General features: G+C 39.5%; 1 protein-coding gene across 1 annotated transcript in view; it reads left to right on the forward strand.

Moving 5' to 3' along the window:
• The window catches only part of LOC149314776 (cytosolic phospholipase A2 epsilon-like), a 61,482-nt gene that overhangs the window by 16,269 nt on the left and 24,471 nt on the right, over nucleotides 1-20,742 (forward strand). Inside the window, exons 4-8 of the mRNA XM_089523518.1 lie at nucleotides 3,137-3,273; nucleotides 8,916-9,047; nucleotides 13,523-13,563; nucleotides 16,678-16,720; nucleotides 18,532-18,589. Coding sequence (XP_089379644.1) covers nucleotides 3,137-3,273; nucleotides 8,916-9,047; nucleotides 13,523-13,563; nucleotides 16,678-16,720; nucleotides 18,532-18,589 — 411 coding nt within the window. The remainder of the gene's footprint in view (nucleotides 1-3,136; nucleotides 3,274-8,915; nucleotides 9,048-13,522; nucleotides 13,564-16,677; nucleotides 16,721-18,531; nucleotides 18,590-20,742) is intronic.

Consider the following 20,742-nt stretch of genomic DNA (forward strand, 5'->3'; position numbering starts at 1 on the left):
TTTTCTTCCCTGTTCCACCAGTTGGCTTCCCTAAATAGATAAGTAGCCTTCTGTGGATAAAAGGAATCCACCTAATTCCAAGAGGCATATTCAATCTTATGACTAAGTCTAGCCAGAAACAAGTGAACAATGTTTTCACATTTTGCAAAAATTAGGGACCATTTTAGACCTATTTCTTGATATCTGTCCTGCTAAAAGAAATTGTAGGAGATTTCATGAGTAACATTTACCCCAAGGCCAGGTTGAGCAGATGGCTTTATTGTTGGGGGAGCGGGACAGGGGCGAGACAGAGAGGCAGAAATAATGTAGTTTTCTGAGGGGTGCTGGAAAAAAAATGAAGCTGCTATTGCTAATTCATTTTCTAAGCACCTTTCCCCCGCTTTGGCTTTTGGGCTTAACTTGGGTGTATCCAGGGATTGATTCCCCAAGGACTTGCTGAGGGCCATCCTCTGTCACCATCACCAAATGTTGCTGGAACATAAGAACAAACTGCATAGTTGAAATTAGACAGAAAACCAAAAAAACATTTTAAACCAGCAGAACTTGTTTTGTGTATGTGATCTGCCACTAAAATCAGTGGAACAGTTTTGCGGGTACCAGAGGGTCAGCTGGAAAAATGGCCTTGGAGGACTCTACACAACCCACAGACCAAGAGGTATCCACACAATGTCATTGCAAATTTATTGAAACTGAATATAATTGTTAAATATTGAAATCAGATGTTCTTGAAAATCAAAGTGACTCTTCAGATAAAAGTTAGAAAGTATCCAGCAAATATTCAACATCCAGTAGAATACTTGGGTGTAGATACTTTGGAAAATCAAATTTATTTCAGCTCTAAATGAGGATTCTGGTTAGACCAATGATTCTTAACCTTTTCTATGCCCCACATCTCTGGGAAATGTTTGATTAATATTCATTCCTCTTGTCAAAGTAATATCACATTTGAAGATGAAGAAGACTAATTTCCAATTTTTGAATCACATAACAATAATGAAATTGAATCACATACAATAGTGCAGGTGATGAAACTGAACTTTAAAAAAATAAGCTTTTAACCCAGTGCATAAAATGCAAATCTAAACTGAGCAATTAGATTCTAATTTAAAGTCAAAGGCTTTCGTGGCTGGCATCCATAGTTTTTTTGTGGGGTTTTCGGGCTATGTGGCCATGTTCCAGAAAACGTCAGGAAGAAACTTTTCTGGAACATGGCCACATAGCCCAAAAAACCCACAAAAAACAATTAGATTGTAATTTATTTAGAAAAAAATTGTAAACAGTAAAATCAATCCCAATTGTGAACATAAAATTCAATGACTTATTTGCACCTGCTTCTCATTCATGATTTTGTCAAAATGTGGATCTTTCTTGCTGGTTGCATAACACAGGTCTGCCTGTGGATTCAAGCAATTCCTAGATTTTGATTTGATTGACAAAAGAGAACTGAATCCAGATTCACATAATATCTTTGTCGCACCTACTTAAATTCTATTTTGTCCCCCCCCCCCCCCCAGGATTGAGGGCAGCCCTTGTTGGGAACCCGTGGACTGGAGACTTAAGTAAAAGTTCTTGATCAAGGTATTAAAAAGAGATGATTGGGAATTATGCAGTACAGTCACAGTCAAATCATTTTAAGGGGGATTGAACAGATACAGAGATTAGTAGGGATGTTCACTCACATAAAGTGCTGTAGAAATAAGCAGATTTCTCCAGTTCTAACCACGTTGTCTTTCCTACATTCCAGGAAGAATAGTGAAAACCAATCCCTTCACAATCTTCCAGAGCTATTTTTGGGGGTTTATAGGGTGGGGTGGAAGGTTGCTGTAGCAGCACTTGGTGGTTTTCATATCAGTGGGTTGGTAAAGTTCCTCTAGGTTTTACTCTGAGATTTAAAACAGATATCTAAGAGGCTGAACTCAATCCCCCTGATAGGTTCAGTGTATTTGTTCCTTTAATGTTTGAGCTAAAACCTGGAGCAAAATCACCAACTGACATGGAAACCATCTGCTGCTACTGGGCTGAAGTGAAGATAGAAGATCACCTCATTCCTGATGAGTTCCATCAATATATGTTTCTACTGGGTATCCTTTGTAGTCTAGCCACTATTCTTACTGCTCTAGCAAAATACAATATGGAGGAGAGAATATCTAAATCTCTGTTCCATTTCAAGAACAAACATGACCGGGCCATTTGGAACTGTTAAAAATAATAATCAAAAATGTTGTTTGGAGCAACTATTGGAAAGATCCCTAAAAATTGTCAGTTTTGCAAAAGGGAATAGGTGGGTATCAAGTATATCTGTCTTCACTCTATCAAAACAGGTTATATAAGGTTGGAGTTGAATGGCGGGTTGGTTAATTAGCATACCTTTTGGTCTGGGGTGTTTCATAATTAGTAGCATATCTCTGTGATTGTTTGTTGTTTAAACTCCTTTGTATTAATGTTAGGGTGGATTCCATAGCACTGTCATACATTGGCTTGTCACATTTTGTCTCTGTCTCTGTCACATATTTTATGATAGCTTAAGTACAATAATTGTACCTACAAGGTTTCAGACAGAACAATAAACATTGATTTTATCTGTTGACACAAATGTAAAGCTTTTTGGAGAGGATCTTCCCCCAAAGAACATAAGATATATCTTATCTATATATATATTTATGTATTTATATACACTTATTGATAGTGAATACACAAGATACACTACTACTGATGGATATGTTATGTGCTACTGTTAGTCCAAGGATGGCTAATGTAATATGATCTTTTTTCCCCCAAGGCAATGGATGGAAAGCATATTGTAAAATATTCAAAAAGATGGTGATTACAAAATCACAGATATGGATAGTATAGCAAATGATGGGTCTGTTTTCATACCAATCAATAGTCAATAGAGATATTAGCATGCACTTCTCTTCTCTTTTCTGAGTGACATTCAAATGCCTCCTAATTCATGGTTAAAGTATTCATCTAGCCAGAAGAAAGATTCCTAGTCTGGTTATGTCCCATTAAGAGAATAGTGAAATCCGCAGGACACCATAATCCCCTCCCAATAGCACCAGATCAAGTTGCTCTTAAAAGGTCTGATTCAAAACCTCAATTATATTAATCTTTTTTAATCTTCTTTTTCACACAGTAAGTCAATCTGACTGTTACGTGACCCTCTGGCTACCAACTGCTACATGTGAAAAGCTGCGGACCAAAACTATTAATAATTGCAAGAATCCTGTTTGGAATGAAACTTTTTACTACAGGATTCAAAGACAAGTGAAGGTAAGAACTGAGAGATTTTTCTTTCAGCTGTTTCTGAAACTGACACATTATTATTATTACTGGGACTAAAGGTAACTTATAAAAACCAAAACAAATACAGATAAAAACACATACAAGGACAATCTATTGTTAAAATGCAAGTAAACTATGTGCAGATTACAAACTTTTCAAAACACATATATTAAAAAGACAGTAGACAGAAGTTGATGCAATAGCATACCTTTAAAAGTGCATTACATCAGTTAACTGCAAAATTGAAATGTTTTCACTTAAAATTATAGAATCACAGAACCTCAGAATTGGAAGAGACTTCAAGGACATTTAGTCCAACCTTTTGTCATGCAGGAATGAACAACTTTCACTTACTGGTGACAGGAGAGCAAACAGGGAGCTATCCTCCCTAGGAACAAAGTTTTAAAGCTTAGGAGTAGCCTTTGAAAAGGGTTTCTTCTGTGTTTCTTCCAGATGTGTCTGGAAAGGTGCTGGGACTGAGACAAAATAGTGGGCCCTTCTCTCTTCCATCTCCACCAGATTCTCTTAACAAGATTTGCGCTTCTGTCCTACACCTAACATGTGTATCACTTTATCCATGTCTTCCTGCACTGGTTGATGCTCAGGTGAATGGGCCCACATATAATTGGACCTTGTATGCTTGCTGCTAACATAGGAGTTTATCACGCAGCCCCCAGGGACATGATGGGGGCGTGATGAAAGGGAGTGGGATGGGAACCGGATGGGGTGAATAACTCATTTTACCACACAGGACAGCACCTTCGCCGCTGCTGGACATTCTCAGTGTGTTCCACATCTGACCTAGAGGGAGCAATGTTTGAGAACACTTTTGAATAGTTCTTAAAAATTGCCCCCTCTGAGATGGATGTGGAATGCAATGGGAACATCCGGCGGCGGCGTTCTCTTGTGCGGTAAAATGCGTTCTTTGCCCCATCCGGTTCCCATCCTGCTCCCTTTCATCATGCCCCCATCATGTCCCCAGGGGCTGTGCAATAAACTTAATAAATTGCAGCATCTTTGTAACAAAGCACAGAGTACATTCCAAACAGCTAGTATTCAGTTAATGTTTTATACCACTGACATTTAAGCAGTATTTGCTAACCTGCTTTTCTCCAGATAACAACTCTCATCAAGAATCAATGGAATGATGGAAGTTGTACTCCAAACCTCTGGAAGGGACCAATTTGGGAATGGCTTTTATAGTATTTCCCTTCTCTGTTATTAATATTGCCAAATAAGATGACTTCCCAATGAATTAAAAGAAGTGAAGTAGTATGTCCCTGGAGTTTCTTCTTGAGGAAATTAAATATGACATCTTGTTCGTGACATGCACATGCATAAGTATCTCTAGCCCTTTCAGCTCTGGCCAACCCCCCCCCCCCCCCAAGTCTTGTTATTGTCTAGACTTGGTAAGGGCCCTTGCTTCTGCTGCTTAATAATGGGGAGACGGGACAGAAGCAGGAAGCAGTACTCAGACCAGGAGCATGCAGCTAGCTACTCTGGGCTTTCAGCAGAAGAAAAAAGAGGGTGGATTCCATCTTTCAGTACACCCTCATTTCCCTCTGAGCAAATACCAGTCACATCTTCACCATCCAAATTGTTTCTCCTTCCTTTTCAAAAGCAGCACCAGCAGGGCACAGAGATCTGCTATAACTCAAATCCAAAACGTAATGGAGCCAGGTCAGAGAGATTCAGAAGATGCCTGAAATTTGAATAGATGTACTCCAAATTGGGTTGAATCTGAAACCAATTCTGAAATCCATGATTTGGAAGGAGACAGAGATACAGACAGTGGCTGAGATCCACTATCACTTCACTAAATATGTAAATATTTGCTGGTGGAGTTACATTACACAACTCCTATACAGAATAACAATATAGTGCAATATGTGTAGCTCAGTCTGTATGACTGACCATCCATTGTGAAATTGTAATGCAACACACAGAAGCAATATGCATTTACTCACTACACTGTGAGCTATAATGTTTTACCACATGCACCAATAGTCCCACATCCACAACTTTGCTTGTGACAATGTCAGCTGCATATGACCATTGTGCATTGTCCAAAAAAGTCACACCATATGTGTATTGCAACATGTGTGCATATCGTTAACAGGATGCTGGCCAATGTGTGTCTGGAAAGTACTTTTCCTTCTAGCCCAAGAATACCATATTTTAACACGGTAGGGAGAAGGGAATATGTATTTATCACTGCCAGCTCCAACATCTGATGAAGTAGAGCCTACAAAAGCTTATGCTACCAATTTCAGTTAGTCTCAGAGATGCTATAAGGTCTCTTTGCATACTGATCCAGACTACTAAAGCCATTTATTGAGCTCCATCACAAAATGTCTTTACTAGGACTCTCCAGTCACCATGCTTTTGAGAAGTAATGATGAATCTTCCAGAAGAGTTTAACTTTTTGCAGGAATGTTTCAGTGTTCATTGATTCTTTGATCTCTATGCCGAACAAGAACTTTAGGAGAGTTTTGGTTACGTCTCTGGGAACTGGGAAAATAGAGCATTGAATTTTTGCTGAGAAAATACTGGAAAATACTGGATTTTCAAGTCCTTCTACCTCTTCCACTATATGGAGATTAGTGTACAGCTAAAAAAAGTGACTTGCCGCTGCTGAATTAAATTTGAATTTGGGATACATCCAGATTTTATTGCATGGATTTTTGCTGCTGACACCACCCAGTGGGTGCATCCCGGGTAACATCCGGCTAGAATCCAAGCTCAGTTGGCCGATTTGCAAAGCTCCTAGCTTTGAAAAGAGTCTGGCAGAACTCACATTCTAGCCAGATGCTACCTGGGATGCACCCACTAGGAGGCAGTGCCAAAAATCCATGCAATAAAATCCGTATATATCCCGAATTCAAATTTAATTTGACAGCGGCAAGTCATTTTTTAAAGCTGTGCGCTAATCTCTTTTGTTTCACATCAGTCACACCAGTCACTTTTATATATTATGCATTCTGTAATTTTGTTGCCAACTGAGCAGAAAACAAAGTTTTAAAAATTCTACATATTATTCCCTATCCTTGGTGCCTGTCCCTTTTACATGCTGTAGGTTTCTTGCCTAGGAATACCTCCATGATGTGTGTGATTTTTTTTTTTTTTTTTTTACAAATTGTCACATATGTGGAAAACCATGGAGTGGGGGTAGGGAAACAAACAATTAATTTAACCCTCCAGTTTGAAGACAAAGCCACTAGACCTATCTGTTGAAAATTATACATTTTTTTAGATAAGCGAACTTTGATCCTTATACTGTGCTGGTGAATTTCTGGTGGATGTGCAGATTAATTTTCATGGCTGGTTTGGCTCAGTAAAACTATAGGAATATTGCACTATGAATGCCACATTATCATTATAATTTACAACATTATAAAAACACTCTGATCATAGATCTAGGATAGGGAGGAGAATAAATGTGATGTGACAACTATAATAATAGAGATGAAAGAGTCTTGCAGCAGAACATTCATTGTGACATAAGCTTTCACAGTCAAAAGCTCTCTTTAAGATGCATCAGATAAGGTGCGTTATTGCATACAAAACCCACGCAGCCATAAATGTATAAGTCTTTACATGCCATTGGGTTGATTCAAGTTGTCACAAACAACTGGACAGGTAGAAATGGACTTCTCCACTTCCACCAACCCCTGCTGGGACCCCTGAAGCAATGTGTTTCAGTGGTGATACAGCTGTGGTATGGCAAGAGAGAGGACAGAGGCACCTTCCATGAATGGAGGCCTTCCAGCTTCAGAAGGTGGATCTCAAATTCAACTCATACTTTTTTTTCTTTTTTTGATCTTGGAGGCATGAAAATACATTTATAAACTAAACTATAAAGCAGGGGTAGGCAACCCTTTTGAGCCAGGGGCCGGGTTGCTGTCCCTCAGACAACTGGGGGGCCGAAGCCAAAAAATAAATAATTAAATATTTTTTTAAAAATTTAAATAAATAAATAAACCGGGACAAATGTAGGACAAAATTTTCAAATGGAAGGCACTTTTTAAATAAAAAATGGAGGACATGCAAAAAAAATTGCTGATTTTAAAAAAAATGTCAAGATAAATGCATGTTTCTGAGGCTTCTATAGACAATTGTCCCACCATGCCCCTCGCGCGAGACGCCAAAGGCCCTGGCGGCAGGACTGGGCTGGGGCCGGTCCCAAGGCCTCACCGGGCCGCATCCGGCCCGTGGGCCGCAGGTTACCTACCCCTGCTATAAAGGAAATAAAAGGACTATAGCAAATCCTAATATGGATATTGATGAACAATGAATACTTTGATAGTAGGTACTGCATTGTCTCATAGCTACATATGCAAGAAAAACTTCTAAAACAACTACTTAAAAAGAGCAGCAACTAAAACACCAGCTCAGAGTTTAACAACCTAAAACAAAAATAACAAAATGCTGAGCAAAAAAATATCATTTTCTAGACTCCTACAGAACAGTACTAAAGAAGGCACACAGCAACAGCAAAGAAGCCATGCCTCGGGAGGTAATACCACTAGGGAGAGCTATTTCATTAATAATCATACTATACACTGCTACAAAGGAACATTAAGAATAGTCCTGCCTCGTTACATTTTATTATATGCATATGTGTCTAGTATACAAAGCCTTCCAAAATTTAGGTGATTTGAGGGGCCACCTGATTTCTTTGGTCAATGGGAAAGGCTGTTTTGGTGGTTCTGCATTTTTCCTTGATTTGTCTGATAGACCATCAAAAGGGTCTTAGCAGCTTTTTTATACATTTAATTTTAATTCATTTAATTTTAAGAAATTAAGAAATTAATTTTAGCATAAGGCATAGTGAATTATAGTGTTACTCTTAAAATGGCACAAGGGTTTTTTTCCTTTTTACACTGAAGCAGACTAGAATAAGTACCTTTTTGAAAACTGTATTGTTCTTGTTGTTCATTTATATCCCACCTTTCCCCCAGTAATGGTACTCAAGGTAGTTTACAAATTATTAAAAGAAACATGGATTAAAAATCATAAAAAAACATCCATAAAATATAAATATAAAAAGTTGTTTTGAAAACAATCTCTAGTGATAAAAAATGAAATTCATGAAAAGATATTATAAAAATTGTCAGAATAGCACCATTAAAAACCCATCACTGTCAATTCTGTACCTGAATACTATATTAGTCCTATGGAGAGCAGACCCACTGAGTCAACTGTTGAATGGTGAGGCAGCAAATCTAATTGATCTAGTGGGTTTACATTGTTGTTATTGTTACCTGCTGCTTTCAACCCATGGCAACCCTGCAGATGAGACATCACCAAGATCCTCTATCCTCCACAGCTCTGCTCAGCACCTGCAAACTCATACTCATGATCTCTTTAAGAATCCATCCATCTAACATATGGCTTTCCTCTCTTTCTACTTCCCTCCATCTTTCTTGGTATTATTGTTTTCTCAGACTGGATTATTTTTGCAGTGTGGATGCAGCCAAGATTAATATTTCCCACATAGTAGTTCTACAGTTCCACATACCTCCTTACTATCATTTCTTTCCACAGACTAAAGAAATATTCCATGTAATTCACTGATTTTATAGGCACAGATCATATGCAGCATTTAATATATTTCTCACTCCACACAGAATGTGCTGGAGTTTGCTGTTTACGATGAGGATGCCGTCAGTGCAGATGACCACCTCTTCACTATCCGCTTTGATATTGCTCGGCTTCCAGTTGGTGAAAGAATTCTCATGTATTTTAAGTCTGACCCAAAGGTGAGATCTGAAATATGATACTAAAGTGGTTTTAAAAGCACAGTATATTATATTGCAGGCCCTAATAGTTTGCAATGTTTCCAGTTGAAGCTGAACACATCCCACCAGCAGTGTATGATGATTGACCAGGGCTTGACAGATTCTTGTATTTTCCTGAGAAGCAAAAAATAATATCTCTCTCTTGATCTGTCATCTCTCTGTGTGCTCTGATACTACATTTTAGATTTATAGAAGATAAATAAGAGTTACAACCAAACCAATTGGTCTAAGTAGAAGAAGGGGAGAAGAAGGGGAGCAAAATAAAGGCACTACTCAGAAAAATAAGAATTCTCTGTCCCACCGCATGGAATTTTCCGGCCATCCCCAAAGTCTAATCAATATTTTACAGAGTTTATTTTCAGGCTATCATGTTTAGTATTTAAGCTTTCTTTTAATTTCTAATTCATGTTTCCATTATAATTTCCACAGGAGTCAAGCAGAGGGACAGTTATTTGTCTGGGGGGATGTGCTTGCCCATTTGTTTCTATTTCACAGGTAGTTGTTGAGCAAAACTCATGTTGGTAACAGTTCAGCTAATAATGCCCAGCTGCCACTTGTCATTTGACCATGGGAATGAATGAATGTGTCTGTTTCGTTTTTACCCACATTATGATAATCTGGAGCTCTTTCCATCAGATTTATAAAAAAATGCACAATTTTTGGAATATGCTTATCCCCCCCCCACCATGAAAAAAAAAACCTAAATTCTTAACTCTCTGCACTGCCAAGTTGGGAAAAAAAAACACCAATTATTCTCAATATGTAGAGAATTATGTTCTAATTCCCTGCCATATAACTGTTAAATATGAGATGGCCTGTCAGTAAAACAAGACAAAACACCTCCAAATTCAGCATGATAGCAATAATTGTACAGTTGGCTCTCTATATCCACGGATTCTTTATCCATAGATTAAACCATGCACAGATTGAAAATACTCCAAAAATTTCAAAAAGCAGAACTTGATTTTGCTATTTTATATAGGGTAACACCATTTTGCTATATATAATGGAACTTGAGCATTCATGGATTTTGGTACCCACAGGGAGGCCTGGAACCAAACCCCAGCAGATACCAAGGGCCCAGTGTACATGCATGATATACATGCTAGGCACTCTGACTGAGTGAGTAAAGGTTAAGTTTTTTCCCCTCCCACATCCAAATCTTTTTTTTTTAAATCTCATTCTTTCCATTATATATTTGAACAAATTTGAAAATGTTGGAAACTTCCCATCAAAAAATGAACCAAACAAAAGTCTTGCCCATTTCTGGCCCAGTTATTTTGCTTGCTAATACCTTGTTCAGTTTTTGATCCACTTTGAATACTGTAACAGTGAACAGTGACCAAATTATCAATGGGGAATTTAATTAGCTCAAGGTCACAAGAGGAGGCCTGTTACCACACCTCAGGGATTGCCCCTTTGATCTGTATACCAGGAACTAGAAATCCAGAAATGAGGCAGAGGCAATGTCTCTTTTATTGGAAACAAGGATTCAAACATACAGGCACATACGCTCACACATTCATACAAGACTCAGGAAATAATGTAGTAAATGTGGGATAGATATTAGGCTTTCTAATGGAGACACTCACCTAACGTAGAAGTTGGTGGGTCCAATTTGTGTGTATAGGTTTGCAGGTCTAGTTCAGCAGACAAGTCAGAGAGCGAGACTGACTTTAAACTGACATAGCTCTTGGCTGCCAGCAATGAATGGCTGGCTGCTGCTGAGAGTGGCTGGTAGCAGCTGAGAGTGGCTGGTAGCAGCTTTTCTCCAAATTTGGGAGACCCTTTAAGGGTTTAACTGGATCTCCAGACAGAGGGTAATCAAAGGAGACTGTTTGATGTGTATTTCACATCTTCCCCCAAATGTTTCATCTCCCCAAGTTTCCGACAGACCAGGGACCCAAATGGCTATGCAAATGTTATTCTTTTGATTCACCTGGCTCCCCCTATATCACAAAGAGAGACACTTCCTTGAGACACATGATAGCATCTTTCCTGAGAGCACTTAGCAGCTCCTTGCATAATCTCATCCATTTCCAGGGCTGGGAAAGGAAATTCATTTACATATCAAAACTTATGGCTTCCCCTTTGTTTTAGTGGGAGATCACATGCTAGGGCCATATAGCTGCTCAGGTCAAGATGCACTTTTGATATCAAGATGCAGGCCAGAGATTATAATTTAGATATATTAAAAAGGTGTAGATCAATGCCTATCATTTTGTAGATCAATGCCTATCAATACAGTTTCTTAATTATAAATTACAATCTCAGCTTGTTTAAATCAGAGTTCTTTGATAAAATTACGAACTTGGTAGATGAGGGGAATGCTGTGGATGTAGTGTATCTTGATTTCAGTAAGGCCTTTGACAAAGTTTCCCATGACATTCTTGCAAACAAGCTTGTAAAAGGTGGGCTAGACAAGGTAACTGTTACATGGATTTGTAATTGGTTGACCGGCCGAACCCAAAGGGTGCTCAACAATGGCACCTTTTCATCCTGGAGAGAAATGACCAGTGGGGTCCCACAGGGCTCTGTCCTGGGGCCATTCAACATCTTTATCAATGACCTGGATGACAGGATTGGGACCATACTTATCAAATTTGCAGATGACACCAAATTAGGAGGAATAGCTAATACTTCAGAGGACAGGATCAAAATTCAAAATGACCTGAATAGACTAGAAAGCTGGGCCAAAGCTAACAAAATGAAATTCAACACAGAGAAATGTAAGGTACTGCACTTAGGGCAGAAAAATAAAATGCACAGATATAGGATGGGGGACACCTTGCTGAAGGAAACTACATGTGAAAGGGATCTGGGAGTCCAAGTAGACCACAAGTTGAACATGAGTGAACAGTGCGATGTGGCAGCTAAAAAGGCCAATGCAATTTTAGGCTGCATCAATAAAAGTATAGTGTCTAGATCAAGAGAAGTAATAGTGCCATGGTATTCTGCTTTGGTCAGGCCCCACCTGGAATATTGTGTCCAGTTCTGAGCACCGCAATTTAAAAAGGATGTTGAGAAACTGGAGCGTGTCCAAAGGAGGGCGACTAAAATGGTGAAAGGTCTGGAAACCATGCCCTATGAGGAACGACTTAGGGAGCTGGGGATGTTTAGCCTGGAGAAGAGAAAGTTAAGAGGTGATATAATAGCCCTGTTTAAATATGTGAAAGGATGTCATATTGAGGAGGGAGCAAGCTTATTTTCTGCTGCTCCAGAGAACAGGACCTGGAACAATGGATGCAAGCTGAAGGAAAAGAGATTCCACCTCAACATTAGGAAGAACTTCCTGACAGTAAGGGCTGTTCGACAGTGGAACACACTCCCTCGGAGTGTAGTGGAGTCTCCTTCCCTGGAGGTCTTCAAACAGAGGCTGGATGGCCATCTGTCAGGGATGCTTTGATTTGGATTTCCTGCATGGCAGGGGGTTGGACTGGATGGCCCTTGCGGTCTCTTCTAACTCTATGATTCTATGATTCTATGAGTTAAAAGGTTGGCTCTCTGTGGACAGAAGGAGGTAAAATCCAGTGGGGCCTCCTTTTGTTGGGACTCTCATCACCATCATTTCCTGTTCTGTGTTAGTGGGTCAGTCAGTTCTCCTGAGCCTCACTTGGGAGAATGGGGGAAAGGGAGAATTAGCAGAAACTTTTTATGTCTTTAGGAGCACTACTACTCCACTGGTGGAGTGGTGAAATGCCAGTACTGCAGCCACTCACTCACAAACCACAAGGTTGTGAGTTCAATCCTTGCCAGGGGCTCAGGGTCAATTCAGCCTTGCATCCTTCCGAGTCACTAAAATGAATATCCAGCTTGTTGGGGGCAATTAGCTTACAGTTGTAAACCGCTTAGAGACTGCTTAGTGTGGTATGAAGCGGTATATAAATGAAGCTGCTATCGCTATCAAGAACATCATGGGAAATCTCTTCATTTGACTTCAAATTCAAACACTGTCAATTGTTTTTCTACTGGTAAAGCAGCTTGTCATAATCAAGAATGCTATCATAATATTTAAAGCAATATTCAATTGTTGATTCCAATAAGAATAGATCTGCTGAATTAATGGAAACTTCATTGCTTCTGTGAATTCAATGGATTTACTGTAGCTGGGACTAGTTACATTGATGTCTTAATTCCTTCTCAGCCACAAAACTAGAATTATTCATGCAAATCTTTTCATTTGCATCAACAATTTTAGCTTTGTAGCTCAGAAGGAATTAAAACAGCAATTTAAAAGACACACACTAACTGTTATTCATAATTTCTGAGCCTGTTTGCCCTCTTTGTCATATTCATGCTTAGAATATTTTTTTTCAGTGTATGTCCTTTAACAACATTAACAACATTATAATGCCGTGTTGTTTTATTTCATAACAAAGAAAAATAATGTATCCATTTCAATTTCATTTTTTTCTTTCCTTTGTTTTCTTGGGTAGGCACAAGAAGAACTGGAAATTGAATTTTTAGTGGAGCCTTTGTAAGTATTTTAAATTCTTTATCTTTCTACACTGCTGTGATAATTTTAAATGAAGAATAGAATTTTTTTTTAAAAACCAACTGATTAAACCAATCAATCATTTAATGACATTTTCAAATGCAAAATCAATACAATGGTAAATCATTAAGAATTTATCAGAATTCCTGACATCAGTGGAAATACAAGGACTCATTACACTATCCTTACCATCACTCAAATACAAATAAACTCTGGCGGGTTATAAACCACCGCTTTGCGGTGATCTGCCGCCGCCGCAGCTGTTTGCTCCATAAGGGAGCCGCTGCAGCCAAACCGCGTGGCTCCGTTACGGAGCAAAAAAGAAGCTCCAAAATGGAGCTTCTTTCTGCGGCGCAGCCATGATGCTGTGAGGCGCCGCTGGCACACTCGCGACATCATAGGTGCCACGACACATCTGGACGCTATGCGTCCAAGACGTAAACATGGTGGCGGCCGTCTGGAACGGCCGTCGCCAAAAAATACGTAGTGACTACGTATTAGGGTTAGGGGGGGTGCGGAAGCACCGCACCTTCCTAACCCTAATACATAGTCACTACGTATTTTTTGGCAGTCTGTAACCCGCCTCTCTTTGGCCCTGTACAGACTGGCCTGAAAGGCCAGCCTGGGGGCAGAGTTGGGGCATTGCGTCCAGATGACACACACCCTGACTCTCCCCCAGGGTGCCATGACATCACATGCCACTCCACACGGTGTGCCGTGTCATGTTGCTCCTCTGGCATTGTGTCCATATGACGCACCACCAAAGGAGCACCATATGGCCACACCACTGTGGCTATGGCACCTTTTCGAGGGTGCAAAAAGGAGCTGCTTTTTGTGGCTTCTTTTTGCACCCTCAAAAGGCTGGATCAGGGCTGTGGTGTGCAGTTGCTCTGGTCCCGATCTGGGTAGGAAAGAGGTGTCCCACCGCCCCTTTGGGGCAGTCTGTTGAGCCCCTTGGTATACAAAAATGCTAGTAGGCATCGAACTGAGCCTGTGCTTCTTACAAATGCATAATGTGTCTAAACTGAATTCAAGGTGCTGGTATTGACAGTCAAGTAATTACAGTCTGAATTCAACGTGCAGATAATGATAATGATATTTAAAACTATAAATGGCTTGGGACATCAATACGGTGCTCTATATCCATGGATTCTTTATCCACATGGCTTTAAAATGTTTTTTAAAAAGTATAAATTCCAGGTAGCAACCATTGATTTTATATAAGGGACACCATTTTACTATGCCATTATATTTAATGGGACTTGAGCATCCACAGGTTTTGTTATCCATGGGGAGTCCTGGAACCAAACCCCAGTGGATAACAAGGGCCCACTGTACTAGAAGGAGCACTTCTCTGTACATATACCTGCCAGAGATCTGCTGGAGGGGTCCTCCACTGTATTCCTTCAGTTACAGCAATAGGCCATGGGAGTACATGGGGAGGACCTTTTCTGTTGTGGCACCCCAGTCATGGACAGTTATGCACTACCCTCCCCTAGGAGTCCTGCTTGGCACCAACAAACTGTAATTCCAACACCAGCTGAAAATATGGTTGTTCACTAAAGCTTTTGAGGCCTAATTCATTTTATACAGATTCTCACATATACATGGCTCTAACTAATTTAAACCGTTTTGACTTTTAATTTATCCTTTTAAAATTGTCATTAAATGTATTTTTAACCTCTTGAAACCATTATTATTGTTTACACTGTATTTAAATTAGTCAGATTGGGCTTCTTGTGTTTTTCTTTGAGATTTTTAGATGGAGGCATGAAATAAATGTTTTAATACATAAAAATAAAAAGTTGGTCTTTATTATAATCCCAATAATATAATTGATATGTTCCTTGTGGGATGGATGGCGCACATCCTGTTCTAATAAACAGAGAGTTTATGCTGATCACTTTCTTAAAGGACAATGTTACCTCTTAAATGGGTGGCCAGTATTAGGACCCTATCACATAAGGTTAAAAGAACAGCTTGCCTTTCCTGACTTTAGTATTAATTCGGGAGGCAGACAATTCCTATCACACTTAAATTGCTGCCAACTTGCCACCTGGGTCTGTCCTGGATGCAGCCAGGGTTGTCTAAGCCTCTTCCATGGCCAGTTTTAGAAGTCGGAAGCTTTAGAAGTCGGCCACCATAGCAACTTAGATGACACTGACTGCAACTGGGAAGGACCTGGGCAGTGATTTGGTGGTGATTTAGGTGCAATAGAAACCGGCTGCCTCCCGATTTAACGCTGAATTCAGGAAGGGTAAGCCACTCTTTCAATCTCATGTGATAAGGTCCCTAGTCATCTGACTGGTGAACAGTCATCATTGCAGACACAAAGACTGACATTATCTCTTCATCAAAGCAATTACACTTGGAAATTTTTATTAATATGAAGAAAGAAATCAATAGACTACATAAAGAAATGCAACTTTAGTATGACCAATACTGTCATCTCACAAAGAGATTTCTTTAAAATCCATGTGTTACTTGAAATGTTATTTCCCCCCAATATTGGAAACTGAATATTTTGCATCATTGACATTAGGTATGAAATTTGTACTGGCAAATAGTTGAATTTAAACACTTGTCTTGAGGTTTGGACTATGTGATTGAAAGTCATAAAGCCTCCTCTTTGTTATGAGAGTAGTGTGGTTGGTGTTCCCCTAAAGCTCTATCCCACACCAGCCCAATACTATGGTTCTGTATTTTTGCACAAGCGAAGGGGTGGAGCAACACAAGAATAACTATGGTAACATCAGAGATCTGGAGGGAAAGCAGCATCAACACTAGTCTTCCTACCTGATTCTGTTCCTACCATGTATTGCATAATGTTCCTTCCTATATTACTAGAATAATGTGGGATGAAGCCATGGGGAAGTGGCAGCCATATTGTTCACAAGAATTAAGAATTCTGAAATTCTTGAAGCCTAAGTAGTGTTACAAGCTTACAAAGTATAAACCAGATACTAAACTTCCATTTCGTTTGAAAAAATCCCCATTCCCTTTTAGGGTCAGAATGAAAAGAAACTTTTATTTGCCTTATAAGAATAATGTTTTACCATTTGAAAATAAATGTGTGTGTTTATATTTATTTTCTAGATCAGATCCTCCTGAAACCATAATTACAAATGGAGTTCTAGTGGTAATTTTTATTTATTGATATGACATTTCTGCAGTTTCTTAATGCTAATAATACAGCAGTAACTTAGAAAAATATGAATTGTAGCAGACCAACATAGCCAGCGTGGTGTAGTGGCTTGTGTATAGGACCAGGTAGTCAAGAGGTTTGAGTTCATACTTGGCCATAGAAACTCACTTGGGCAAGTCTCTTAACCCAAGGGGAATGCAATGGCAAACCATCTCTGAACAAATCTTGTCAAGTAAACCCCATGATAGATTCACTTCAGGATTGCCATAAGTCAGAAACAACTTGAAGGCAAGCAACAGAAACAGTAGCCCAACTCACTTTCTCCTGTGTTTCTGCTGTGTTTTGTATTAATGCCCACTGAATTAAAAATCAGCTTTAGTCATACATATGAATATTACATCTGGGGACTGACTGACTCAATGAACCTTCTAATATTAAGATTAGGATCTATAAATCTTCCCTTTTTAACCTGTGTGGGAAGAGTTCTTGACACATAATACTTTTGAAAAGCCACATCTTAAGAGAGTATAAATTGAGCTGCCCTAAGGAATCTGCTTTACAGGCTTAAATGACAAGTTTTCCATGGAACTGAATTTTAAATTTCAGGACTAGGCCAAAGTTATATGACACAAATCCCAGTACTGTCCCAATGATTTCAGCACAATGATGGGGAACATGTGACCCTCCGTATGTTGGACGGGAACTTCCATCAGACCTCACTAATTCTTATGCTAGTTATGGTTGTTGGGGGTTGAAGCAATACAGATCTGGAAATCCTCATGTTTTCCTCTCCTAGGACATGGCTGAACCAAAGTTAAGCAGTTAAAACCCTGCCAATCAATACAAATCAATGGAACTTCAAGTTCATTCTCTCCCTTGTTCAGTATTGCCTGTACCATGTCTCTGATATTAACTATTTTAATAGAGACACTTAAAATAAAATATATTTCAGACTCACCTTGATATAAATCCCTTGATATAAATGTTTGGTTCTTTGGAAGCAATAGCTAGAAACTACTAGTCTTCATGTACACACAATACACAGTTCTAACACTACCTACTATCGTTTTAGCAGGGGAGAACACAGGTGATAGTTGCTACTCTCCATGACTCCCTAGATGACTTGCCAATTGATATTCTGCATACAAAGCATATGCCCTACCCTCAATCTATTCCTCCCACACTTGTACACTCAATCAGCAGGGGAAATCGAATTTATTCCATGGGATTGGGTCTGATGGAAACTCCAGTTGACCTTTCAGAATGATTCCAGCATGAGCAAAGTGTGGCCTGTGGGCCACATAAGGCCTTACAGCTACTTTTGTGGCCCCCAAGGGTTATTTTTTAATTTTATTTTCCAAAAATGACCCCCACATGCCCTGTCTAGGTACTGTGGGGGCATTTTTGCCATGCTTTGTCCCTTTCAGTCTCTTCTAGTAACTTCCTGAAGTTCTCTCTTGGACCTAAAGTAGTATGTGGAGGTCCAAGAACATAGCAAAAATTCCCCCATGTCCTCAGTGTTTGTAGGTATTTAGGTGTTTGGAGGTATTTGGGGCTAAAAGCCCTTTAATTTCCCCCCCACTATGGTGCAATAGTAAGGGTGTAATGCTTAAAGGGCACCTGACATAGTTGCCCATCCTTGCTCTATTCAGTAATATCTATATTTCCTAAAAGGATACCTCACCTTAATCTTTCCTGAGGAGCTTCTTGATCACATATTTCAAAAATAATCTAACAAAAGGAGCCCAAAATGCAGGATGATGGACCTTTATTTGTGTTGTGTGCTGACTTTTTTTCTACTACAGTGTCGTGAGGTTTGCAAACTGGAAGCTGCAGTGGATCAAAAGAAACGGCACAAGTCAAGTGAGTTTGAGTGGAAGCATTTATTGTTCATAACCGAACAGTTACATTTGTGTGTTGAATAGCACTGCAGATTTCATTATAAGGAATGAATACAAATAAGTCTGGAAAAGGTTGTTCTTCAGTGTCAAATGCAATGTATACAGTTTGTGTTATTACCTACGTGGTCTTGGTGACACTGAGTTTGGAAGGCTCTCCCTATAGTCCACATAATTCAGGAGAGTCCCCCACTCTCTGTGTAGGGGAGCACTTTAGGGTGCAAGGGAAGAAAAATCCATGGAATGTTGACTGTGCTTTTGTCGGCATTTTGCACAGATTGGAAAAGTTATTTTTGAAATACAATTTCCAGAAATCTAGAAGATTCTTGGACCTGCATTTGAGTCATGAAACCTTTCCAAGCTCTGACCATCTGTATATTTTGATACATCAAAGATCTGGAGACATCAAATTCTTTCTTGATTCAAAATCAGTTATGGGAGGGCATGGCTGATTGTTGATCATGGCGGATGCATAAATGACAGGCTGGCTGTCACCTCACAGAATTCACTACCTGGAGCAAAATAAAATGCAAAAATCTCTTTCCAAACAACAGAACCAGATGCTTGGAGCTAAAAGGTTTGCAGATCTGTCCATAACAGAATTCTACCTGGCAGCAAATGTCACCATCAAAAGATGAGGACAATCCAGTTCTAATATGGCACATGGGCTGAATAGAGGAGGAAAGGGGGGGGGGACGAACCCCAGATGACCTATCATTCCCTGTGAAGTCAAAGGCTTTCATGGTTGGCATCCATAGTTTTTTGTGGGTTTTTTGGGCTATGTGGACATGTTCTAGAAGAGTTTCTTCCTGACGTTTTGCCAGCATCTGTGGCAGGCAGCTCAAGAATTGATCACTTTTCATCAGTGAGACACTTTTACTCCATATTAAAGACGTGGCCATAAAGCCCACACTCTACTTCAATCACTCTCCGCAATCCTAGATTGGATCCTAGATACAGACATCCTGCCCCTCACAATTTGGCAATTTAACCCCCACTTACTGCTAAATGAACCTTTTAAAATAACCATTCAGAAAGCCATAAAAACTTTTATAAAAAATAAATAAAACTCCAGACACCTCTGAAGCTTTACTTTGGGATACACTAAAAGCTGCTCTGAGGGGGCTCTTTATTCAGGAGAGAGCAAAGCCAAAGAAAATAAGAGAAGCCAAAATAACATCTTTGATGACTGAACTTACTATGCTAACACATTCACATAAGCAATCTCAGGATGCAAATACACTTAACAAACTATTGCAATAAAAGGTAGAGCTAGATGAACTAGATCTTAAGAAAATACAAACACCAATGCACTCCACTAAAGTGTACTACTATGATGATAATAATAAGATTTTCAAGCTATTGGCCAGACTAGTAAAAAAGAGAGCAGAAAAAAATTGATTCCAAGCATCACTGCTGAGAAAGGCAAAATTATAATTAAATTGAGCTCCATACTAAAAAGAATTTGAAGTCTTTTATTCCAGGATATACTCTTCAGAGTCTTCTGAAGATGTAGATATCAATGATTTTGTCACCTCTCTAAATCTTAAAAAACAGCCCATCTTAAATGGACCCATAATGGAGTGGGAAATTAATTTTGCAATGCAAAATTGAAAAAGCAGGCCACTCTCCTGGTCCAGATGAACTAACAAGTGATTTCCTTAAAATCCTAAAAGAATATCTGGTCCCCCATTTGTCTAATCTCTTCAATGCAGCTTCCAGTCTTGTTTCCCCCCCAAAATAAATAAGTTCTGGTCTGATAGTAGACATCATCTCCAAGATAACAAAACAAAATCCAAAGGCCCCGCGTGCCTGCGCCGGCAGCCAGAGGCCCCACGCGCTTGCGCTGGAGGCCAAAGGCCCCGGTGGCAATCTGTGGCAGGGCCGGGCTGGGGCCGGATTTTAGGCCTCGGTGGGCCGCATGCAGCCCATGGGCCGTAGGTTGCCGACCCCTGCTTTAAAGTATTTACTTTTATTTTTCCTCCTTTATTCTCCATCAACATTTTATACATTTTACTAGTAGTTCCTTTTATATTCTCATTTTCTTCCATTTCTCTTCCTTTCTGAACTATTTGTGTATACTTTTTCTTTTCTACATTCCTTTTCCTCCAATTTGTA

This window comes from Sceloporus occidentalis, unplaced genomic scaffold (genome assembly GCF_023333645.1).
Source record: "Sceloporus occidentalis isolate IW3139 unplaced genomic scaffold, rSceOcc1.0.p SCAF_4, whole genome shotgun sequence".
Taxonomy (NCBI): Eukaryota; Metazoa; Chordata; class Lepidosauria; order Squamata; family Phrynosomatidae; genus Sceloporus; species Sceloporus occidentalis.